At 43.8% G+C, this 26581-nt stretch overlaps 1 protein-coding gene across 1 annotated transcript in view; it reads right to left on the bottom strand.

Annotated features, from left to right (window-relative positions):
• The window catches only part of AFAP1L2 (actin filament associated protein 1 like 2), a 158197-nt gene that overhangs the window by 59671 nt on the left and 71945 nt on the right, over positions 1-26581 (bottom strand). The window contains exons 2-4 of the mRNA XM_089653051.1: positions 20804-20935; positions 14795-14872; positions 14552-14661 (exon numbers count right to left, since the gene is read on the bottom strand). Coding sequence (XP_089509177.1) covers positions 14552-14661; positions 14795-14872; positions 20804-20935 — 320 coding nt within the window. The remainder of the gene's footprint in view (positions 1-14551; positions 14662-14794; positions 14873-20803; positions 20936-26581) is intronic.

The following is a 26581-nucleotide window of genomic DNA, read 5'->3' as shown; positions in this document are numbered from 1 at the left end:
AGAAAAGAATTAGCGAAGGGCAGGCATGACTAGGCCCAGAGTGGGAAGGAAGACGTGTGAGGGTTAACGATTGTTTAGAGTTGGTAAAGGATAGCTGGGGGATCTGGTTGGTAGAGGAGAGTGTAGGTGGGGTCTCCTGCACTTTAGGGTGGGGTGTTCTGGGGAGGGGCGTCAGTTGGGAGCTGGACGTGGGAGAGAGAGCTTCCCTCCCGTCCGCCCTGTTTGGTGAATGTTGTGTTCCTCCTGGGGGGGGGAGGGGGGGGATATATTTCGGTTCCTGGGCGGTAGTTGGTCTTTGGAGGCGGTTCTTATCTTGGAGGTACAAAATGGTGTGGGACCCGTCGTTGGTATGGTGTGCCCGGGAACATTCCCAGTTAACCGAGGTTTAACTGGAAGGTGGTGGTGCTGCACTGCGGACGGTATGGTTGTCTCCGAGCTGGTTGGTTGCGGCTGGAGGCCTAGTGGAATATGGTTGTCCGCAGGTGCATTTCGGATCGTTTTGGGGGTGCCTTCAAAGACCAACGACAACTCTTTAGGTTTTCTGTTATAAGGAATGGTTGATGTGTTTAAACTTGATTTGTTAATAAAAGGCCGTGCTGGCCATTTTACTCCAAAATTGGTGTTGTGTTTTCTGTAAGTATAGTAAGTAAAGGGGATTGGTATGGAAGGGTAAAGGGTAACGGTGGTGTAGTGGGGTCTGGATGAACCTATCTCGGGTGCACTAGTCATGAACTATTCTGTGGAACTTTTTCTTTGGAGGACATTGACGGCGCCTGGCGGGTGCTGTGCTGTTTTAAGGACGCTTTATGGTGCGCCAGAAAGCGCCTCATCCACCAGCGGGAGAGGATGTCCATTGAGGACTGTCGCAGACTGATCCTCAGTCTGCTCAGAGACTATTCCTTGTTGGACTTTAAGGAGGAAGAGGACGTCTGAAGATTTCCCCCTTCCCCCTACTCCCCCTTGCGTGTCTTTGTCCCTTCAATAAAGCTTCGGGCCTGTGTTTCCCCCTTCCCCCCCCTTCCCCCCCCCCCCCCACACACCCGATGCCTATTGTTGATAGTGTTTTTTTCAGTTATCGTTTTCGTGCATGACATAGTAACTAGGAAATGTATATCGTATTAGGATGCTACAGTTTTTGGGGTAAGCGGCGTCATGCATGACGTGGTGGTCCGGGGGATTCATCCTCCGTGCACATCACGTCAGGCATCATACCGCTGAGCGAATGTATTTATTGGCCTGAATGTATTTATCGTATGTTTGGAACTGTATTGCTATGTGGTGCGCTGCGTCGCAGTACAGGGTGAGATGTACCCCGATTACACGTAACATGTTGTTTTTGATGCTTATGCAATAAAAGTCATGAACTATATGTGCAACCCTTTGGTGATGTCAAGCCACAGTTAAGGCCCCCATAGCCCATAAGTTGACAACCACTGCTCCAGAAGCTTTAAAGCACTGTAGTAAACATTGCTACTCCAGGGATCTCCAATAGTTTCTGGGTTCCATGCCGAACAGCTTACAGAGCAAGGACGCCATTCAGAGTACGCTTTGCATCCACTCAATGAAGGTGGAGAGGTGGGCAGTGATGTGATCTCCATCTTGTCCAATCAGAAAACGCTTTGCATTTATTAATAACAGGCAGAGTGTCCTCTGAATGGTGCCATGGTCAAGCTACATTTGCGGGCAGCTCCACTGCATGACGTTCGACTGGTCAAAATACCCCATACACTGTATTCTTCATCCAGTCCAATCTGTATATATTGTTGAAGCCCTGATGATGAGGGAGGCTTCTGATCTCCGAAACACATTGGCCTTAGATCTTATACAGGAATAAACTGTTATTAGGACTGTAAATTCATGGACCCATTAGGTCCCCAGCATACATATTGTTAATCTACACCAGTGTTCATCAACCTTTTTTCAGTCAAGGCACCCTCTAAAATTATGGACAGTCCCGAGGCACCCTTTAAAATTATGGGCACCCCATTCTAAAATGTAAAAACACTATTCTCACACATGGACACCCAATGCTACTGGTTTATTCTTCCAAATCAAATACACTTTTTCACACTGGTCCTGACTAGTATTACAGAGTTTTCTCTCAGTTTTACTCCATTACTGAACTAATGTGACCCCAGCAGTGATGGAGAGGGGCAGTAGAGGGGCAGGAAAGGGTCAAACAAGGATGCTGTGCAGACAACTGCCATCCTCCTCATCAACTGATGATGTCATAGGTTGTCAGGACTCTGGTAGCTAGAAGGTCGTAATGGTGCGCAATGAAATCCTCAGGCTTTGTGTAGGTAAACGTCAGGCTTCTTCCACCCTCTGGCTTGTATACAAGTTTTGTACAACTTTTAGACATTTTGCCAAGGTACCCCTGAAGAAACCTCAAGGCACCCCAGGGAGCCTGGGCACCCTGGTCGAGAAAAGCTGATCTACACAATGGCAGCTCTCTCCCCGGTGCCCACACTACATTCTCCAAAGTGTGGATTGGAGGAATCCACACGTTACATTCTATTCTCCAGCAGCTCTCCCCTCGTTGTCTGCACTACACCCCTTACAATGCCTGCACTTGCTCACACTGCACTCAAATCTTTCTCTACAATATCATCTGTTCACTTCGACGCTACATATTCTCTGATCCCCTTTACTTAGTATGGCACCCCAATTCTGAGCCATGGATAGCTTAACCAAACGTCTCATTTCTCAGTTCATTATGATTGATCTAGCTCATCCTTACCGGAGTAACAAGAATGCAAAGTGAGCGAATTACATGCTCCTGTGACAGTAATGTTATCATCATCTTCAGCATTAATCACCATCCACACTGCAGAAAATGTGTTATGTGCCCCCCCCCCTTTCCCTCTGAAGCTCATCCTACACTTCTGGAAAAGTTGACGTATCTTGGATGAGATGAACATTAGAGAAATATACAGGAGGCTTCAGTCCTACTTTAATCCAACTCCCACCCGTCATGAGGACTGAGCTGTAACCAACTGACAGCCAACCAGAGATAATTGATTTGGCCGCGGTGGTTAGTGGTGGCTCTCCGCAGCCCGTTATACAATCCTCAGTGTGGCTCACACTTTCTCCAGTATCATTAATGCTGTATATATAAGCTGTAATATCCAGAGAGATTTACTGTCTGACGGTTGGCAATCTGACCTGAACCAGAAACACTCACATTATAAAATGTGTTCCTGAAAATGTGCCTGTTAAAGGTGGGCCAATAATTCTTCACTTCTGTACATCTAGGTAAGGAAAAGAAAATACAGAAGATGAAGGAAAGGGGGAAAAGGGGGGGGGGGAATGGGGAAAAAGAGGAAAAGGGAAAAATGGGAAAAGGGGAAAAGGGAAAAAGGGGAAAGGGGGAAAAGGGGGAAAGGGGGAAAAGGAAAGGGGAAAGGGAAAAGAGGAAGGGGAAAGGGAAAAGAGGAAAGGCAAAGGGGAAAGGGAAAGACAAAGGGGAAAGGGAAAGACAAAGGGGAAAAGGAAAGACAAAGGGGAAAGAAAAAAGGGGAAAGGAAATAAAAGGAAAAGAGGAAAGGAAATGAAAAGGAAAAGAGGAAAGGAAAAAAGAAAAGAGGAAAGGAAAGGGAAAAGGAAAAAGAAAAGAGGGAAGGAAAGGGAAGGAAACTATGATAGATATGAGGCTCATTGATAAAAAAAAAAAAAAAAAGAAGTGTTCATGGTTGTGTCATGCACTGGAGAAAAGAGGCAGATTGTTTGACTGCAGAATCACACAAAACTACAACTGCAGCTTTGTTTGTAAAACAGGCCCAAAGATTAAAGCTGTAGTTATCTGCTTACATTTTGCCTTCCTTTACCCCCTCCCCAGCAACATACTAATACAATTTGAATAAAACCTTCGCAATTTAATTGCAGATCTTACTTTAGATCCAGTGATGTCATCACTGGGACTCTGTCCTGACAACATCACAGAACCCTGCCTCAGTACTCCTCTTAAGAGTCCTCAGCCCTGATTTCCAAGGCAAGACGTGCCATGCTAATAGACTCCTACCCCAAAAGACTGAATGCGGTCATAAATCAAAAGGGGCTTCTAGGAAATAAATGGAAAAAAGGTATTTATATTTTTTTTTTATATGTATACACAAATGTTTTGCCTTTCCTTTCTATTTTATACTGACTGTATTGTTTTACAAGGTGAAGGTTTACAATCACTAACTGTTTGACTGGAGTTCTGTTTCAACTAAAAGAAGCTCATGGCATGGGTGTGAAACATGAGCCTCATCCAAAATAATCGCCGCACACTGTGAGCTTGTTGTCATTCACGGACACTCCTACAGGGACACAGGAATATGGTGGCCAAGACAATCCAACGTCAAAATGCTCCCACGATAATCTCGGGGAGGAAACAGAAAACGTGGCATGTAGCCCAAATTTACAACACAAACAAAGAAGTTGCACAGAGTGCAATGAAGCCGCAGTTTACTACAGTTTGCGTTACATCCAATCTCCACCCAAAACTTAATTTCTTCAACTCAAGATCTTACTGTTGCTGTCCATGGGAACTTCGCCACCTGCCGTGTCACCTGGCCCACCAATGATCTCAGCGCTGTCCTGCCTTACCAATTCTGGATACTTATAAATCACAATATACTGTACTGCTATCCTCCCATTTCCATGATCAACCACAGCACAGCGAAGTCTCATCATTGGTATTTTTTGGCTAAGGGCTTTTGGTGGCAAGAACATGCCTAATCCAACCAGATACCCGAACTGTGTGAAAGTGTTGATTTGATTGTCAAGATCTTATCAGCAAGATATATTTAAACATTTGCAATTTTACGGTCAGCAAATGTTTTCTCAATTTTACTCATTGAGCCGCTTAGGCAAAATCTGCATGAATACATCAACTCTTTATGTGCTTTTTGAGGGGGGTGTACTTAGGGTAGTTTTTTTTCATTAAAGTGGAGCTACACTGCATCTGAGCACCACAAATCAAAAACGCTATTTAATTCATTTGTAATATTCAAAGCAAACTCACCCATCCATCCATGTCTCCATGCTTTATTTTGCTGAGAAATCACTTTGAAAAATACCAACTTGCATTTGTGGCCGTGGCCATCTTGCGTAAAGGCAAATTATTTATGTAGCATTTACTTCCTGGAACCCATCAGCCCTTAGCTCAGGCATGCAGGCAGGAGGGTGTACTTAGCTGAAAAAAACCTCCTCACCCTCCTGAAGACTCCTGGGATGTATGACATCATTTGCCTAGGCTAGAAACCAGGAAATGTAAAAAAAAAAAGTTTAAAACAAGTATGTGGCGCTCTCTAGTCAGGCTTCTAGGTAAATTTAGTTTTGGGCTTCACCATAGTGAGTGAAGCAGTGATAGATTGTGTTGGTCTTTTCAGGATGGTGTTGGTCTGTTCAGGGTTTCCTGAGCTGGGAGTTTGATAACTTCTTTCAGAGGTAGGTGGGAGTAATCAGAGCATAGGCCCGAAAGATTCAAATCATTGGCACCACTGCATTTCTGTCAGATAATGCCCCACTTCGCCCAGAAAACTGTTGCAATTACAAATGTTTAGGCATTCTCATGTTCCTTTTGTTTGTATTGACTTGACAAAAAAAAGTGGAGAAACAAAAATCCAAATCTGACATATTCCATACAAAACCCCAAAAATAGACTTGGCAAAATTATTGGCACCTTCTCAAAATTGTAAGAAATAATTGCATTCCAAGATTGTGATGCTTCTGTAATTTGTAATTAATCTCACATGTATCAATTACCAGGTGCTGACAATATAGAAACCACACAGGCATCCAGTTAAAACGGTGAAAAATTGACTCAACCTTTCTGTTGTGTCTCTCTGTGTGCCACATGGAGCATGGAGAAGAGAAAGATTAGTAAAGAATTTTCTGAGGATTTGAGAACACAATATGTGGAAAAGTACAGACAATCTCAAGGTTACAAGTCCATCTCCAAAAATCTTAATGTTCCTGTGTCCACTGTGTGCAACGTTGTCAAGAAGTTTACAGCCCATGGCACTGTAGTTAATCTCCCTGGACGTGGACAAAGGAGAAAAAATTGATCAAAGATTGCAACAAAGGATTGTTCAAATGGTGGATAAAGAACCTCCATCAACTTACAGACAAATTCAAGCTGACCTTCAGGCACAGGGTACAACTGTGTGAGCTCGCACTATACGCTGCCATCTGAATGAAAAGGGATGCTATGTAGGAGACCCAGGAGGACCCAACTGCTGACACAAACATAAAAATCCAGATTGGACTTTGCCTAAACTTACCCAAGGAAGCCCAAATCCTTTTAGAAGAATGTGCTGTGGACAGACAAAACAACATTACAGCTTTTTGGTAAAGCCCATCGTTCTACTGTTTTCAGAAAAAGCAATGGGGCCTTTAAAGAAAAGAATACAGTCCCTACAGTCAAATGTGGTGGAGGTTCACTGAGGTTTTGGGGTTGCTTTGCTGCTTCTGGCACTGGATGTCTTTATCGTGTGCACGGCATTATGAAATCTGAAGACAAACAAAGAATTCTGGGGTGCAATGTAGGGCCCAATGTCAGAAAGTTGGGTCTCAGTCAGAGGTCATGGATCTTGCAGCAGGACAATGGCCCAATGCACATGTCAAAAAAGCACCCAGAAATGGTTTCAGACAAAGCGCTGGAGAGTGCAGATCTCAATCCCATAGAGCACCTGTGGAGAGATCTCAAGCTAGCATTTGGGAAAAGGAACCTTTCCAATCTGAGAAACCTGGAGCAGTTGGCGAAAGAAAAGTGGTCCAAAATTCCAGTAGAGAGGTGTAAGAAGTTCATTGATGGTTACAGGAAGCCACTGATTTCAGTTATTTTTTCCAAGGGGTGTGCTACCAAATATTACACTGAGGGTGCCAATAGTTTTGTCCAGTCCATTTTTGGGATATGGCGTGAAATGTGTCAGATTTGGCTTTTTGTTTCTTCACTTTTTTGTGTTATACCAATGCAAACAAAAGAAATAAACACGAGAATGCCAAAACACTTGTAATACAATTTTTTGGGTGAAGTAGTGCATTATCTGACAGAAATGCAGGGGTCCCAATATTTTTGGCCATGACTGTAGATACTGGAATTGGGGTTGATTTGGAGTGTGAAGGTGCAGGAACTGGGGCTGATCTGAGGTCTGAAGGTGCAGGAATTGTGATCGGAGGTCTGAAAGTCTGAAGGTGTAAGAATTTGAACTGATCTGAGGTGTGATGGTACAGGAACGGAGTCTGATTTGACACGTGAAAGGTGCAGGAATAAGGGCTCATCTGAGGTGTGAATATTCAGGAATTGGGTCTAATCTGAGGTTGGAAGGTGCAGGAATTGCAGTAATCTAAGGTGTGAAGGTGTCAGAAATTGGAGTCAATCTGACATGTGAAGGTGTAGGAATTGTGGTGATCTGAGGTCTGAAAGTCTGAAGAATTTGGACTGATCTGAGGTGGGACAGTGCAGGAATTGAGCCTGATTTGACACGGGAAGGTGCAGGAATTAGGTCTAATTTGAGTTTTGAGGGTGCAGTAATTGGGTCTCTTCTGAGGTGTTAAGGTGCAAGAATTGGGGGTTGATCTAAGGTGTGAAGGTGTAGGAATCGAGGGTTGATCTAAGGTGTGAAGGTGCAGGAATTGAGGGTTGATCTAAGGTGTGGAGGTGCAGGAATTGAGGGTTGATCTAAGGTGTGAAGGTGCAGGAATCAGGGGTTGATCTAAACTGTGAAGGTGCAGGAATCAAGGGATTGACTTAAGGTGTGAAGGTACAGGAATTGAGGGTTGATCTAAGGTGTGAAGGTGCAGGAATCAGGGGTTGATCTAAGCTGTGAAGGTGCAGGAATCGAGGGCTGATCTAAGGTGTGAAGGTGCAGGAATCAGGGGTTGATCTAAGCTGTGAAGGTGCAGGAATCGAGGGGTTGACTTAAGGTGTGAAGGTGCAGGAATCGAGGGTTGATCTGAAGTGTGAAGGTGCAGGAATCGAGGGTTGATCTAAGGTGTGAAGGTGCAGGAATCGAGGGGTTGACTTAAGGTGTGAAGGTGCAGGAATCGAGGGTTGATCTGAAGTGTGAAGATTCAGGAATCGAGGGTTGATCTAAGGTGAGAAGGTGCAGGAATTCAGGGTTGATCTAAGCTGTGAAGGTGCAAGAATCGAGGGGTTGACTTAAGGTGTGAAGGTGCAGGAATCGACGGTTGATCTAAGGTGTGAAGGTGCAGGAATTGAGGGTTGATCTGAGATATAAAGGTGCAGGAACTGGGCTGGTCTGAGGTTTGAAAACCTGAAAGTGCAAGTATTTGGCTAATCTGAGGCATGAAGGTGCAGGAATTAGGAATCATCTGAGGTACTGTTGTGTTCAAAGTAATAGCAGTGTGTTGAAAAAAGTGAATAAAGCTCAAAATCCTTCTAATAGCTTTTATTTCCATACACACAAATGCATTGGGAACACTACACATTCTATTCCAAATCAAAACATGAAGAAAAATAGATCAAATTTGTGCTGTTCCTCTAAAAAAATTGAAGAAAAGTGAATATTAGACGGTTCAAAAAAATAGTGCTTGTATTCTTCTTTACAAACTCAAACATTCACTATATAAACTGAAAAATGTTTGAAGATTTTGCTTTCCTTTGAATCACTTCATGAATATTTGGTTGTAGTCGCACTGTTTCTGAGAACTGCTGTACATCTGTGTTGCATGGAGTCAACCAACTTCTGGCACCTGTGATCAGGTATTCCAGCCCAGGATGATTGGACTACATTCCACAGTTCTCTATTTCTTGGTTTTGCCTCAGAAACTGCATTTTTGATGTCACCCCACAAGTTTTCTATTGGATTAAGATCCGGGGATTGGGCTGGCCACTCCATAACGTCAATCTTGTTGGTTGGAACCAAGATGTTGCACGTTTACTGGTGTGTTTGGGATCGTTGTCTTGTTGGAACACCCATTTCAAGGGCATTTCCTCTTCAGCATAAGGCAGCATGACCTCTTCAAGTATTCTGATGTATTCAAACTGATCCATGATCCCTGGTATGCGATAAATAGGCCCAACACCGTAGTATGAGAAAAATCCCCATATCATGATGCTTGCACCACCATGCTTCACTGTCTTCACAGTGTACTGTGGTTTGAATTCAGTGTTTGGGGGTTGTCTGACAAACTGTCTTCGGCCACTAGACCCAAAAAGAACAATCTTACTTTCATCAGTCCACAAAATGTTGCACCATTTCTCTTTAGGCCAGTCAATGTGCTCTTTGGCAAATTGTAACCTCTTCAGCGCGTCTTTTTTTCAACAGTGGGACTTTGCGGGGGCTTCTTGCAGATAGCTTGGCTTCACATAGGCATCTTCTAATTGTAACAGTACTCACAGGGAACTTTACACCTTCTTTCATCTTCCTGGAGCTGATTGTTGGCTGAGTCCGCGCCATTTTGGCTATTCTTCTATCTATTCGAATGGTAGTTTTTCGCTTTCTTCCACGTCTTTCAGGTTTTGGTTGCCATTTTAAAGCATTTGCGATCATTTTAGCTGAGCAGCCTATCATTTTCTGCACTTCTTTATATGTTTTCCCCTCTCCAATCAACTTTTTAATCAAGGAACGCTGTTCTTCTGAACAATGTCTGGAACGACCCATTTTCCTCAGAATTTCAGAGAGAAATGCGCTGTAACCAGCATGTACAACATTTGCTGCCTTCCTTCCTTAAATAAGGGCAATAATTGCCACATGTTTTTCAAAGAATGAATGACCTCACTAATAGAACTCCACACTGCTATTATTTTGAACATGACCTTTTCAATTAGTGATTCAATTACACAGAATCAGCAGCATGCATGTCATGACTGTTGGGTCTGTTGGATTTCTATTACTCTACTACACCTGCTAGTAAATTATTTGCCATGTAGAAATATCATTTCTACCAAAAACAGTGATTGATCCGGTTAGTGATGTCTGACTGCTATTATTTTGAACACAACTGTATAAAGATGCAGGAACTGGGGTGATCTGAGGCGTTAAGATGATATTGTCCCTGGGTACACTGGTTGTTCAATGCTTGTATATTGACACTGAATGTAGAGAAGGTTGATGGCCCCTGCCTTAGAGGTTTGACAGGGCCATGCTTCCTTCTGTCACCAAGAACTGAAGATACCACCTGCCAAAAAATGAGAGATTGGAATCTCCAGGGTGCGTCCCACCTCCTAGGTGAATGCCTGCTATATCGTCACAGATGTGTGTTTATGACTGGGTGTCTTTAAGGAAACACCGAATATCTCTAATCAGAATCTCTATCTCCTGCAGCTAGTCACATTCATCCCGCAGGTTACGCCGCGTTGGCGGAATATTGCTGATATTTCCCGCTTCCTTGGGTGATGCTGCATATCACAGAAATGACCCGCCATGGCCAGGAATCTTCTTCAGCAAGGACAATACGGGAGGGGGGAGGGAGGGGTTCATCTTGTGACCGTCCTGTAATTGGGAACAGATTCCTCACAGCCTCCTCTGCAGCAAGCTACAAAATAAAACCTTCAGTTTCAGATTCGCAATTACAAAAAAAAAAATCCTCCCCGGCCATTTGCTTATTCTAATTCCCTTCCCACGCCGATGTTGGAAAGGCTCACGTCATTCCAGGCATGCTTCTAATTTCACAGTATTAGGGAGCAGATTCCCTTCTGGAGATATTTGATGTATTGTCCGCGGGTAGCCGTGTTTTCCTGCCAAACGGGACTTTCCACAATGCAAATGCCTGCAGGGTGGGATGAGTTTTGGCATCACCCCACCCGTCCCTAGTCGGGGGGCCTGCAGATCCCCCAGCCCTATAAACACCCAAACCCACAATTTGGATTATAGATATGAGATGGAAAGTAAACTTTTGAACTACCGTTACTTTAATGCTGTTCAGTCAGTCTTGTGATTCACACATCACAGCAGGATTTTGACACCTGTCATTCCTGTGCCACCTTCTCTAGTCTTCTTTCTGAATCGGTATCTCTGTACAGTGCTTTCTTATGTGAGTTGCAAAAATATTTGACCCTCCAGCTCCTCATGCCTGAAACCTGTTGATGTTTGACTGTACTATTAGGCAGAGTCCAACTGGCAGTGTGTATGCATCATCCTAATCCTGTCACCAGGGCTGTGAATAAGGGGGTACCCACCAGTCCTCCTGTACGGAGCCCAGGAAGCTGGGTGAAGCGAATGTGAGCAGAGAGGGTGATCGACACAGTGGGGGGGGGGGGGGCAATTACTTGAACCAATCCCCTGTATGGCTCTCTCTGCAGCAGCTGAAAGCTGGCTTCTTCTCCTCTCCCTCCTGCTGGCTTTCAGCTGCTGCAGAGAGAACCATACAGGGGATCAGTTCCAGTTCCCTCCGCTGCACCTACCACTCTCCATGTGCACCATACGTTTCCCCCCACTGCCCAGGCCCCCGTGTGTCCCCCACCCCCGCAGTGCTGCTGGATTCCCTCCTATCCTTCCCACCGGCAGCTGCAAGCACACAACAGGATCCTTCAGGATGGACAGTGGAGGAAGGGTCCAGTAAATATGTCACTATTTCCAGCCCCTTCCTTCCCGAACGAACACAATGAGTGATCAATACCAATCACTCGCTGTGTTTATTCATAACTGAAGCATAGTAAACTGTGTTTATTTGGGGGGGACATGTCAGTTTGGCAGTAGGGGGCCCCGTGGTTGGTAACAGCTGCTCTCTAAAGCAATATTGCTACACATGCTGTCTTCCCCATGCTCTCCCAGCATAAATACCTCCCCCTCTAGCTCCCAGTGCTTGAAACATGCTAGAATGCCATCACTATAACTTTTCAGCCTGGCCCACAGTGCAATGTGTTGGCTATCATCTTAATTCAAGCGATCTTATGATTGCATGGTTTAAAGACCCCGGATTGACATTTAATTAGAACACTGCAACCATTTTTATTAAATGAAAACCTTCCTGATTAGTAATTGAGCTTGGTGATTTTGCTTTACTGCATCTCTTTGGGTAAGCTCAGACTAATAATGATTCATTGATTTATGGTAAACCATACACTCTTCATGGAATTTATCACACTACTGGTTTTATCTCAGCAGCTGTCCAGAGAGGATGCAGACTGCACTGTCTGAAATACTGAGCGAGAATCAGAAAATCTGTTCCTGAAATATAACGAAACAAAGGGAAGCTATTTTTAGTTAGACATAGATAATTCTTGCTTTGACATCACTGTTTCCACGTAATACATCAGACAGCCCCCTTTGTGTGCTGCATCACCCTAAAGTACCCCCATTCACCCCTCCCCCATAAGAGCTGTAAGGAGTCTCGGGACTATTGGCTGTATATTTCTGTGCTTTACAAGACTCCAAACAGCAACAATCAGTTAAACGGGAACAGGAAATGCCGCATCTCATAGCTGCGGGCCTTTCCCAACTGTACATTCTTTTATTAGTTCCAGGGATTGTGTTTTCCCACGGAGTGGCCCTGCTCCCTGCACCCCCCACCCCCACTCCCCGCCGCCCGCAGAGCCAATCTGACATTTCCAACTAAGTCAGATCAACTGCTGGAAATTTCACTTTTTCACTGCTGGAGCTGGAAGATCCTCCGAGAAGATACACTGAGAACCCAAACACCAGAGAAAGAGTTATTTACTGCTGTATCAGCATCGTCTGCAGAATAGACGGCGATTAATGATGGGCCTGAGTGGCAGGGCCAGAGGAGTTCAATGTTCTGGAGAACTCACAGTCCTTAGATGATGTAGGACTATAAACCCCAGCATGCCCAGATCAGAGAGAGAGAACAAAGGAGAGATAGAAAACAGAGAACAAAGAAAAAGGGAGAGAGAGGGAGAAAGATAAGAAAGGAGGGGGTTGTGAGAGACAGAGAAAGATGAGAAGAAAGAAAGGAAGGAGAAAGGAAAAGGTAGAGAAGGAAGGAGAGAAGAGCAATGGAGAGAAATACAAAGGTGAAGGAATAGGAAAGAAAAGAAGAGGAAAGAACATGAAATAAAGGAGAGAAAAGGAAAAAAAAAGAAAGGGAGAGGGGGAAAAAGGAGGGAAAGAAGGAAGGAGGAAGGAAAAAAGAAGAAAGGAAAGATGGAAAGAAGAAAATTAAGTGGACATAAGAGAGGAAAGAAGGAAAGAGTTAGAAAGGAAAGAGCAAGAAAGAAGGGAGGAAGAAAAGGAAGGGGAAAGGAAAAAAGGAGAGAAAAAGAAAGAAAGGGAGAAAGAGAAGAAGGAAGGAGATAAGAAAAAAAGAAAGGAAGGAGAGAAGAGCAAAGAAGAATAGGAGAAAGGACACTAGAAGAAAGGAAAACTGAAAAAAGGAAAGAAGGACAGAGGTAAAAGAAGGAAGGTGGGAAGAAAGAAGGTAAGGAAGGAGGGAAGGAAGATAAGAGGAAGCAAGGGAGGAATGCAGGAAAGTAATAAGGAATAAAAATGAAAGGAAGAAGAGAGGAAGAAAGTAAGGACAAAAGAAGGAAGAAAGAAAGGACAAACGGACAAAAGAAAAAAGAGAGGAAGTTTGGAGAAAGGTAAGAAGGATGCAGAAAGGAAGGAAGGAAAGATAAAATGAAGGAAAGACAAAGGAAGAACATAAAGAAGGACAAAGGTAAAGCGGACGGAAGATAGAAAGGAGACAAAAAAATAAAAGAAAAAATAAGAGTGGGAAAAATGAAAGAAGAAAGGTGAGAAAAAGAAAGCAGAAGGGAAGAGAGAGGGAAAAAAAGAAAGGAAGGAAGAAAGAGGAGAAGATGTAATGAGACAGAAAGAAATAAAAGACAGCAATAGAGTGCTGAAAAAGAGAGGAAGAAAAAGAGAAAGAATGAACAGAAAAGAAAAAGAAGGAGAGGATGAAGGAAGAAGAGAGGAGAACAGGAAGGAAAGAAGTAATGAGAAAGGAATAAAGGAGAAAATGAAGGAAGAGAGAATGAAGGAAAGACGTCTGGAAAGAGGGAGAAAAAAGAAAGAAAGGAAGGAGTACAGAGGGAGGGAGGGAGGAAGGATGGAAGGACAAAGGGAAGAAACAAGGAAAAGAGAGAATGAAAGGAAGGAAAAAAGCAAGGGAAGGAGAAAGGGAGGAAGGGAGGAAGGACGTGAGAAAGGGAGGAAGGGAGAAAGGCAGTGAGAAAGGGAGGAAGCGAGAAAGGAAGGAAGGAAGTGAGAAAGGGAGGAAGTGAGAAAGGGAGGAAGGGAGGAAGGGAGAAAGGGAGGAAGAAAGGAAGGAAGGGAAAAAGGGAGGAACGAAGGGGAGATAGGGAGGAAGAAAGGAAGGAAGGGAAAAAGGGAGGAAGGAAGGGGAGATAGGGAGGAAGTTTGGTTGAAAACATTTGAGCGGAGGGGAAGAATGGGATTGAAAGGAAGGAAGAAAGGAGAGATGAAAATTTTGAGACAAAAAGAAAAGAAAGAAAAAGGAGGGAAAAGAAGACTGAAATAGGAGGTGGGGTGGCACAAGAAAAACAAAACCCAGAGAGCAGTGTGTGGGGCCCATTTAAATTGTATTGTTGGCAGTAGGAGGAATAACAAATAGTCAGTAGTTAGGGGTCTTCCTCAGCCATGGATATGTTAAAAAAAAAAAAAACTACACTACTCACAACTTTCGAAGGCGGGAGGTCAGGGAGACTTTTCTGCGGTGGTGCGGAGTGCTGTGCTATGGAGCCATTTGTCAGAACCTCTTTGGTTGAATTGTCCAAAATTTCAGAAGCTGCAAAAAAAAAAAAAAAAGGTGAGTTAGGATGATGATTTCTGGATTGGGTTATATGTATCTATCTACAGACACACCCGGAGTGGCAGGAAATTTGATATTTTAAAAAAGTTTGGTGAAAGGTGTGACGTACCTGAATCCGATTTCCCGGCCTCCTCCTTGCGCTCAGACACCACCACTTTATTCATGTAGATATATTCCTCATCGCAGCCTGGAATAAAGAGAAGATCCAGCTTTGTGATAGAGTTAAGCCCCGTACACATGATGAGATTGATCATCTGGTTGTTTTGGAAGGCTAGTCCCATATCGAAAATAAAGAGATTACTCAAATTATGGAAATTCTGTATTCTGTACAACAGAATAAAAATTCGGAAGTCATGTATTTTATTGTATTTTCGGACAAAAATTGTGCTGGTTAAAGGAAAATTCATATGATCTGGTATCGTACGAGAAAATGTTTCACACTTGTCCCTTCGATTAATCAGACGAAAGCTGTGTACTAACAATCAGATTATTGTACGATCGCTTTGAAAGCGGTATTTTCTGAATGATTTTCTGATCATGTGTACTAAGCTTTAGAGTTCTAAAGGAGTTTATCAGGGACACAATACAAACAATACACACACAACTAAAGCTCAACTCTGGGAGAAATAAATTCTGTCTAAATAAAAGAGCCATGTGTATTCTTTCTTGAATTTGTGTATTTCTTCCAGATCTGTGCAGTAATCCAGTGTGAGACTTTTCCTGTAACAAAGACCGCTCTCTGCTGCTCTCTCTCATTGTGCAGGGTGACTGGTCTTGTCTCCGCCCCCTCCTGTAGTTTGCTGCAGGCAGCCTGTAGTGGGTGGGGTCTGCTGGACCCCTCCCATAGCTCTGCTCTCTGCACAGGCCATGTATAGCACAGTGATGATGTCGCTACCATTTTTACAAGGTAGTATCTGGGTTTGGAAAGGCATTTGGTGCACACAAAGGGGATTTATATCCATCTGGCTACTGAGACAAAGGGGCCATGCTGGGTAGGAGTCTCTGCTGACCACTGCACCAGTGACACAGGCGGGTGCAGTGACCAGTAGAGATGAGCTGAGTGATGCTGAGCCTGCATAGTTAACCTGTGTGGACCCTCCGGCTTCAACACCCCCTACCGTGCCTTCATTGAGTTCCACCTGATCAACTGCCTCAATTGGCTGCATCGGAAGCACAGTCCTGCATTATACTTTGAATGACAATTGCGCGGTCATGCAACACTGTACCCAAACTACATTTTTATTGTTTTTTGGAGACAAATATAGCTTTTTTTTTGGTGGTATTTAATCACCACTGGGGTTTTTATTTTTGTTGTTAAACAAACAAAAAAAGACCAAACATTTTGAAAAAAAAATGTTTTTCTTAGTTTCTGTTATAAAGTTTTGTAAAGAAGTAATTTTTCTCCTCCACTGATGGGCTCTGATAGGCTGCAGTGATGAGGAGTCACTGATGGTCACTGATAGGCTGCACTGATGAGGAGTCACTGATGAGCACTGATAGGCTGCACTGATGAGGAGTCACTGATGAGCACTGATAGGCTGCACTGATGAGGAGTCACTGATGGGCACTGATAGGCTTCAGTAATGAGGAGTCACTGATGGGCACTGATAGGCTGCGCTGATGAGGAGTCACTGATGGACACTGATAGGCTGTGCTGATGAGGAGTCACTGATGAGCACTGATAGGCTGCGCTGATGAGGAGTCACTGATGGGCACTGATAGGCTGCAGTGATGAGGAGTCACTGATGGGCACTGATAGGCTGCGCTGATGAGGAGTCACTGATGGACACTGATAGGCTGTGGTGATGAAGAGTCACTGATAGGCTGCACTGATAAGGAGTCACTGATGGACACTCATAGGCTACACTGATGAGGAGTCACTGATGGGCACTGATAGGCTACACTGATAAGGAGTCACTGATGGGCACCGATAGGCTGCACTGATGAGGAGTCACTGAATGGCACTGATAGGCTGCGCTGATGAGGAGTCACTGATGGGCACTGATAGGCTGCACTGATAAGGAGTCACTGATGGACACTGATAGGCTACACTGATGAGGAGTCACTGATGGGCACTGATAGGCTACACTGATGAGAAGTCACTGATGGGCACTGATGAGGAGTCACTGATGGGCACTGATAGGCTGCACTGATAGGTGGCACTGATAAGTGGCATTGATGGGCACTGATTCAGATGATGGGCACTGACTGCCAGCACACATGGGCACTGATGGACACTATTGGGGCTACACTGATCATCAGGGCACCGATGATCAGTGTAGATGTCACCCTGCGAAGTGCCGCCTACCAACTCTCCTCTCATGTGCAGTCAGCATGAGGAGAGGACTGCCGATAACCATCATTTACTATTTACCCTGTGATCAGCTGCGATTGGACACAGCTGGTCACATGACAAAAGTGGTTGTGATTGGCCCATTCATTAGTCATGTGATCAGCTGTGTCCGAAGGACACAGCGATCACAGATCGGGCACGCGGGGGGTGTGGTTCTGGGAGGACATCCATGGATGCCCTCCCAGAACTAGCCAACCGCGCTATAGCCGTCTTTTGGCTACAGAGTAGAGTTGAACTATTAAAGAGTAACTTCTTAAGAACAAAAACCAACCCCTCTGGGTGATCTATGTACACTGCAGGGATTTTAACAAACTTTGTAGCAGATTCCTATCCTTTGCTGCTGTTAATTAATAGTGTATTGTTTCACCAGGAAGATCGCATACTCATTCTGAATGAGAGGGTCTGGTTCATGAATAACCAGCTGATGCACTTTCTGTGTCTTATAATAAAGTCGCAGTGTCTGCATCCCTTTTGAATAATGTTCAGCCCTGATTGGAGCAGAGAGCTGGGTCTTGGGAGGAGTTATGCAAATGTCAAAATGTCTTGATGGGTGGATGTCTGGAGGAATGGATGTACCTACACAGACTGTATTTGCATGACGACACTGCCTAGGTATTGCCTATATGTGATCCTGAGCTTCCATGATTAAGAGAACTGAAATACAATGAATGAAAGGGGTGGCCTAGGCTGGAGGAAGGAGGAGAGCTAGATGATGCTGGATGTCCTGCAGCCAGGTAATGAGGCATGTCCTATCTGATTTTCTGAAGCTTCTAATGCACATTGTGAGAAGCTCACAGTGTGCAGTGAAATCAAAGTAAGCCATTTCAGTCCAGGAGAGGAACCGGTACAACTGTGCAAGACTGAAGAAAAGGTTGAAGTTCCACTTTAAGTATAGCGATCAGTCAACTGGCAGCCTTTACAATCCAGACACAATCCTCTCTCTACTATCACAGCATGTGTGGCTACTATGGAGGAATTTACTGGCTGCGATCTCTTTCATCATCAGAGTATTTATCAGCAGAACATCTGGAATGTGTGATAAGAGGACTGCGATCAAAACAGCAATATTCTCCACGTCTGGCGATTAATTAAAAACGGTGGTCAGCTTGGCCTCCGCACGACCTCCATCGACAAGGCGCCGGCTGCTAATGTGCGCCTACCTTGGAGGATTGGAAGAATTAGTAGGGACATCGATCATTCCATTCGTCTCTGAGAATGTCGGGTTTATGGTCCCATACAATCAGGATCACATTTACAGATTTTTGAAAAGGATTTATTACCAAATACCTTCCAAAATACAGTTTAAATTAGTTTTTTTTATAGCCACTAAGATAACGGTTGCAAAACTTTGGAAAAAACAGACCATCAATACTGAAGGATAAGGGACAGGAAAAATGCGATCTGGGTTTGTTTAAGCCCCTTCAAGAAATGATTTATTTATGACAGGTACTTAGATAGCACTGACATTTCACTCAGCGCTATACATATATATTGTATATTCACATCAGTCCCTGTCCTCAAGGTGCCTAAAATCTAAGGTCCCTAACTCACATTCTTACATGTCTTTTGGAGTGTGGGAGGAAACTGGAGCACCCGGAGGAAACTCACACAGGAACAGGGAGAACATGCAAACTCCAGGCAAGTAATGCCATGGTTGGGATTCGAACCGAGGACCCTGGTGCTAGGTGGAAGTGCTATCCTCTTAGTCACAGGGCTGCATTTTTATGGTGTACCCGATTCTTAGTGGGTTAAAAATCCATTAATAAAAAAAAAATAAAAATCATTTTTTTTATTTTTTGGGTGTTTTTTTTTCTGTACAGTCCACATCAAGGTTTAAAATACTAACAATTTTTCTTAACGCACACCAACGTACTTGTGCGGTGTCAACAGGGAACATTGTTCTTTGGAGTATCCTTGCCTTAAGTCTTAGTTGGTCAGCACTGCTCAATGCACCTGGTGTGAACAAGTCCTATATCTGTGCAAGTAGTAACATGGCAGGCACCATGGTTGACTTGTGTTGTGTGTGGACATGAGCCAGGTCCCTCAGCCTCATCCTCACTTTACACCTGCAAGAGCCACTGTCCCGAAAAAGCATACAGGTCCCGACACATCTCAGTTTGCATGGTTGTCAGCAAATTTTTGACCATTTTTGGCTTAGCGATCAAGGTTAGATGACAGTGATCACCAGGTGGGAAAGATGTGCTTGGATCCTGCATCTCCAACCATGACCATGGCTGTGAACGCCATCCAATTTCACCAAATGTAGCTGCTTCAGGGAAATGCTTTGGAATCAATGAGGAAATTGATGCATACTCACCTAGATACTGCATCTGCCCACCCCGCTGTCTCTAAGATAAAGAACTGAGCGATCAAACACCGCTGATTGAGCCATTCTCAGTTTACAGTGAGCTGAGAGACGGCGATTTTCTGTCACTGGTTCTTTGCTCTGACCTTCCAACACTCACTGGAGTGCCGGGCCATTGGAGGGGGCAGAAGTAGCTGGCTCAGTCTCTTGCGGTGTGCTGAGAGACTGAGCCAGCTGCCAGTTAGGCATCTGAGTGAATCCTGACACTTTTGTCAGGATCCCTGCAGAGCCTTGACAGGCTGAATGACATCATCCAACAGCGGGCTTTATCCCACTATCAGCTGAAAATGGGTCACAGGAGTGCAGATCAAAGTATGGACAAAATATCTTTGGCTATACTTCTCCTTTAAGACATAAAGGCAAGTTGAATGACCCCCTGAAGTTATTTAGTTTAGGTTTTCAATGTTCTGTTGCTTGTTTTTGAGTGATGTTTGTGGTTATTTGAGGTTTGTTTGTTTTTTACAATAAAAAAAAGTGTTAAATGAAGTAAAAAAAAAAAGCATACTACTCTATAGGGTTTTTTTTAATTATATATAAACACAAAAAGTGTTTTTGTGTTTATATATAATTAAATTATTATAATATAATATTATTATATTTTTGTGTAATGTCTTTTCTCTATTGTCTAAAAAAAAAAAAAAAAAATCACAGAGCAACAAATTACACAACAACAAAAAAAAAACCCAAATAAAAGGCCCAACACTTTTTTGTACATTTTACTTATTTTTTGGGGGGGGGGCATAATTTTTGGGGTAGACAGATTGCTATGTTATGTTGGGTTTTTATTTTTGGGGTAGACGGATTGCTATGTTGTGTTTTTATTTTTGGGGTAGACAGATTGCTATGTTGTGTTGGGTTTTTATTTTTGGGGTAGACGGATTGCTATGTTGTGTTTTTATTTTTGGGGTAGACAGATTGCTATGTTGTGTTGGGTTTTTATTTTTGGGCTAGACGTATTGCTATGTTGTGTTGGTTTTTTATTTTTGGGGTAGATAGATTGCTATGTTGTGTTTTTATTTTTGGGGTAGACAGATTGCTATGTTGTGTTTTTATTTTTGGGGTAGACAGATTGCTATGCTGTGTTGTGTTTTTATTTTTAGGGTAGACAGATTGCTATGTTGTGTTTTTATTTTTGGGGTAGACAGATTGCTATGCTGTGTTGTGTTTTTATTTTTGGGGTAGACAGATTGCTATGTTGTGTTGTGTTTTTATTTTTGGAGGTAGACTGATTGCCATGTTGTGTTGTGTTTTTATTTTTGGGGTAGACGGATTACTATGTTGTGTTTGTTTTTTTATTTTTGGGGGTGATTGGCTGTTACTTTATGTCCCATTTTATTTTTGGGGACGATTGTTACTTTGTATGGGGTTTTTAGCTGTCACAGTAGGCACCTTATACTTACTGCTGTTAGATTTGACGTACATCTGGAGGATTTCGGAAAGCAGACATTTTTTTAGGATGGCGGTACTGCTGAGGTTCTCCTTGTCCAAGATGCGCAGGAAATCTTCCAGCTCGGTCAGAAGACGCTGTAGGGCTGGGAAAACAGATGGAAATGTTGGAATTTAGAACAGAAGCACAATATACATCGCAAAACCTCTTCTGTACGGTAGCAGCTCCAATCCCTGAGCCGAATATCACGTGTCATACAAATCTTCTGCTACTTCTTACCCTAAGTTTCTATGTATGTAAGAAGACTTTAAAAGTCTTTTAAAGCCTATCCGGTTACAATTGATGAGTGTGTGGGGTGCCATCAAATTGGAGCCAACTTTTGACTACTATTTCCAAGACATAACTCACATAAGCAGCACAAACTATGGCGCTGAAATAACAGCAATGTTAATCGTTTGCAGTTCACAAGGTCCCCTTGATTTTACATGCATAAATGTTCCAATGTTGTACAAAGAAGTAGAAGTGGAATTTTAGGTCAGAATGTTTTATAAAGACACATTAACTGATGTAAACATATTTACATGTGAAACCACATATGCTGAAATAACAAAAGATAAAAGCTAACTTTAATAAAACTTCTCATTCTATACTTCCTTCAACACGCTTCTAAAGAAATGTACTGGTGTGTGCATGAAACATATCAAAGAGCTGAACCTATGCACTATGTGGGTACAGGTTGGTGGATGCCTGTCCATCAAAGCTATATGAGCTTGTTGGACATTCCGTTCCAAAACCGTGACCATTGATAGGGAGTTATTTCGCCCACCCCATTCGCCGATGGCCATTAATATTGAGTTACCCCACTTTTGTGCTGTAACATCCTTCACTCTTCTGAGAAGGCTTTCCAGAATATTTTGGAGGGTGTCTAGGGGAATTGTGCCCAGGTACCGCTGATGGATGAGAGGACATCTCACAATCCTATTCATCTCAAAGGTGTTAGTAGGGTTTAGGTTGTGGTATAGGACACTTGAGGTCTTCCACACCAAACTGGTCCAACCAGGTCTTTATAGAGTTGGCTTTGTACACAGGGGCACAGTTACGGTAGAACAGAAAAGGGCCTTCACCAAACTGTTGCCGCAAGGATTGAAGAGCACAATCATCTAAAATGTCTTTGTATGATGTGATAGTAAGTGCTCTTCACTAGAAACATCTGAACTCAATCATTTAGGCGGGTCTTCATACATTGGGCCATATGCTGTTGGTGTGAGTGCATTATTTTGTCTATATTTGTGTCTTTATATGTGTTTGTATATTTTTAGCATTGGGCCTTTTTGTGGCTCTACAACATAAATCAGCAGTTATAGTTTTGCATGTTCCTCACAGTGTGGTTTGTGATATATATATATATATATATATATATATACACACACATATCCATTCAGTCGTATCCGACCCTTGCATGGACCGTCACTCGCAAGCGACTTTTTCCATGAATTCTCTTAGCAATTATTTTACAGGGTAGGTTGCCAGATCTTTCCCCAACCCCTACCATGCAGGAAATCCCACGTGGCCAGGGATTATATATATTTATTTATTTATTATATATTTAGTTCAGCTGTAAAAGCAAACGTATGTGAAGCTAGTTTTGTGCAACATGGCTGTCCCAATCAGCCTCAAATATAGAAAAAAAGTCCACCAATTGCAGCACTCAAACTTTTTGTGGAGTGGTTACATTTCACAGAAAAATGCAAGGGTCTGCAAAACTGACAGGTGGACCTGATCGGACCCTCCATTCACCCCTATGGACCGGCAGGTGGATAATGGACCTGTGCCTGTTTACACCCCCTACTTCCAATTCAATCAAATAAAAAACAAAACTAAAAAAAAAACAGAAGGGGATCTATGTCTAGGAAGACTAGATCGGAGGGCAGTTGGGTATAAATGGACAGTTGAGTCTGTTTACTCCCAGCCACCCATAGAGCAGAATGGGCTCGATCTGTGTCCACTCTGCATAAACTAAGTAGACACAAATCAGTCATCCACCCACTCTGCTCTGATCAGAAGGAGTCCGCCCCGTGTGAAAGGGGCCTTAGGGTTCATTCACACTAGTGGTTGGGGGTGGTTTTTTTTACCACACCCCAACTGCTTCCCCTTTAGCTGCAGATGCAGCTGCTGGGGGGTGTACACATGCTGCGGCCACAATGCTTTGCTTTGTGGCTGTGGCAGGAATCATACCCCCCTTCACGTTCAGCTGGCCCTAACAAGTGAATGGGGCCATGCTGCAACTGCCCCGCAACTGTGTGCTATGCATACAGTTGTGACCCGCTAGTGCAGACTTCAAGGGATTAAAGCGGGTGGTGAGGTGGTGATACAATGCATCCTCTGAAAGGTGTTCCACACACAGATCACTCTTTAGAAAGCAAAGCTAGTGCGAATGAGCCCTTAGATTTAGCAACAACGATTTCATAAAAATTAAATGGACTGTTAAGGCCGGTCCTTGTACTACAAGGGCAGCAATGCCAACAGGCCCGCAGAACACACAGCTGCATATTATTATTATTATTATACAGGATTTATATAGAGCCAACAGTTTGCTCAATGCTTTACAATATAACGGGAGACAATACAGCAACAATACAGTTCAATACAAGAGGGAAAGGAGGGCCTGATCCTGGGAGCTTACAATCTAAGAGGAAAGGGCTGGTGGTACAAAATAACTAATAATAACTGTGGGGGATGGACTGGTAGGAGGAACAGAAGATTCGATTACTAGCTGAAGGCGGGATAGGCTTCCCTGAAGAGATAGGTTTTCAGAGATCGCCTAAAAGTGGGCAGAGTAGGCGATAGTCTGATAAATTGGGGTAGAGAATTCCAGAGGATGGGGGAGTCTCTGAAGAAGTCCTGGAGATGAGCATGGGAGGAGGATACAAGGGAGCTAGAGAGCAGGAGGTTGTGGGAGGAGCAGAGAGGACGGTTTGGGTGATATTTGGAGACAAGATTGGTGATGTAATTTGGGGCAGAGTTATAAATGGCTTTATATGTTATTGTTAATGTTTTGAATTTTTGGGATTGGCAGAGAGGGGTGGCTGATACAGAATGGTTAGTAAGGTGGATAAGTCTGGCAGCAGCATTCATGATGGACTGAAGAGAGGATAGCCTGCGATGAGGTAGGCCAATGAGGAGGGAGTTACAACAGTCAAGGCGAGATATAACAAGGGAATAGATAAGTTGCTTAGTGGTTTCCGAGGTTAGGAACGGGCGTATCTTGGAGATGTTGCGGAGGTGAAGTCTACAAGATTTGGACAGCGATTGGATTTGGGGCTGAAAGGACAGATGGGAGTCTAGGATGACACCTAGTGCCCTGGCATGAGGGGAGGAACTGATGATTGTGTTATTGATCTTGATGGAGAAGTCAGGGGAGGGGGCACAGGCTGGGGGGATAGTATGAGCTCAGTTTTGGAAAGTTTGAGTTTGAGGAAGTGGAGTGACATCCATGCTGATATGTCTCTTAGTGGGTTAGTAATGCGAGAGGAGACTGAAGGGGTGAGGGGTAGAAAGATAGATTTGTGTTTCATCAGCATAGAGATGGTACTTAAAGCCATGGGAGTTTATCAAGTGACCAAGGGAGGTGGTGCAGATGGAGAAGAGAAGGGGTCCAAGGACAGAACCTTGAGGGACCCCTACAGAAAGAGGGAGTATAGAGCCACATATATATGAACCAAGCCTAAAAGGGACAGTACAGAGGCAAATATAAGTCAACCCAATCACTAAAATCATATATAAGCATAAGACTGAAACACAATTGTAAAAGTGATAACTAATATTCCATGGTGATCCTGCCATAAAGGTCCTTGTTCAGACACTTCCTGTTATAGGGGGCAACGCTCTGTGCCCATCTCCCAATTGTGCTTCTGCATTGCCACCCTTTCACGGATTTCCGATAGAACATGAAAGTGGCGGTTTATCGTTGCGGGCCTTGGCCTTTACCCGAGCAGGGCCACATACAGCCATCCACTTGTATTGGCATCTGTACGCGGCACGTGCAGAACCCTGGGATTCAGAAACTGGCGGGATTTTACTCCTCCACACACAGGAGCTGCTAAGCGTTCATGTGCACGAGGCCTAAATGTTAGCATCAGTGCCAACCGAACATCTGAAAGTGTTTATCGAGTGTTCGAAAATCAAGGCTTTGCTGATAATTCGAATGACACAACTATTGCTGAGCAGCACAGATGCAATTAGTGCTCCGCAATGAGTATAGGAAACTCCTGGAAATTCCACATTTAACTGCCAGATATTATTCCATTTTCAGGATCACGCCTTCATGGTGTTTACTATGCGGCTAATTGTATCACCGCAATCTACGGATTTATTTACTTATTTTACATTTGTCAGGGAAAAGATTGGTGTTCTTCCTGCAAGTGAAACTAAATCAATGCATCAGACTGTGTTAATAATGTTAGGAAAGAAAGATCCACTTTATTTATGTGATTAAATCTCATCTGGTGGAAAAGTTGTATTTAGATATTTTGAAGTGCGTTAAGGACCTGTCATTAAAACTGAATCGGTAAAGAGATATTGGCATTTCTCAATCATATTATATGGGGGCAGAATGCATGGTTAATAGGGCAGGGGGTATATTTAATGAGTGCAGTTGTACATCCGATAGGTGCAGAAGGCACATTCAATGGGTGAAGGGGGTGCATCCAACAAGTGTAGGGGATACATCCAATGGATGCAGGGGTATAGCCTTTTGAGGGGGCTACCTCCAGTGGGTGCAGGGAGTACCTTCAATGAGTGAAGAGGGTACATCCAATGGATAAAGTGGCGTGGGAGTACATCCAATGGGTTAGTAGGGTATGTCCAATGAGTGCAGGGAATACGTCCAATACGTGCAAGAGGTAAGTTCTTTGGGGACAGGGAGTTTATCCAATAAGTGCAGGGGTTATGTCCAATGGGCGAAGGGAGTACATCTAATGGGTGCAGGGGGTACTTCCATTGGGGGCAGGGGATACTTCCAATGAGAGCAGGAGTACATCCAATGGGCTCAGAGGATACATCCATGAATGCAGAGTATACAGCCAATAGATGTAGGGGGTACATCTAATAGGTGCAGGGGGTACATTTTTTGGAAGCAGGGAGTATGTCCAGTGTGTTCAGGTAATACATCCAATACGTGCAAGGGGTATGTCCTTTGGGGACAGGGGGTACATCCAATGGGTGAAGGGGGTACATCTAATGGGTGCAGGGGGTACGTCCACTGGGGGCAGGAGATACTTCCAATGGGTGCAGAAGTACATCCAATGGGTTCAGAAGATACATCAATGAGTATACTGAATCGGGGGTACTTCTAATGGGTGCAGAGGGTATGTAAAGTGGGTTCAGGGGTAAGTTAAATCGGTGCCGAGAGTACATTACATAGGTGCAAGGGTTACATACAATGGGTGCCGTCCGTATGTTCAATGATTGCAGGGGTACGTCCAATGGATATAGGGAGTACATCTGATAGGTGCAGGGGGTATGTCCTTTGGGGGCAGGGGGGTTTTCCAGTGGGTGCAGGGGGTAAATGCAATAGGTACAGGAAATACATTAAAAAGGTGCAAGGGGAAACATCCAATGGGTGCAGGGGGCAAGTCCAATGGGTGCAGCCCGCAGGTCCAACAAGTGCAGGGGATACGTCCAGTCCGTAGGTCCAATGAGTGCAGTCCATATAGCCAATGTGTGCTTCTGATTGGTGAAGGGCAAATGTGTATAAAACAAATCGAACTTAGCCATCGTAGCTGCTGAATAA

Source organism: Staurois parvus, unplaced genomic scaffold (assembly GCF_062004578.1).
Source record: "Staurois parvus isolate SC_StPar_1 unplaced genomic scaffold, SC_StPar_1.0 ptg000697l, whole genome shotgun sequence".
Classification (NCBI taxonomy): Eukaryota; Metazoa; Chordata; class Amphibia; order Anura; family Ranidae; genus Staurois; species Staurois parvus.
This window is presented reverse-complemented; position numbering and strand designations above follow the sequence as displayed.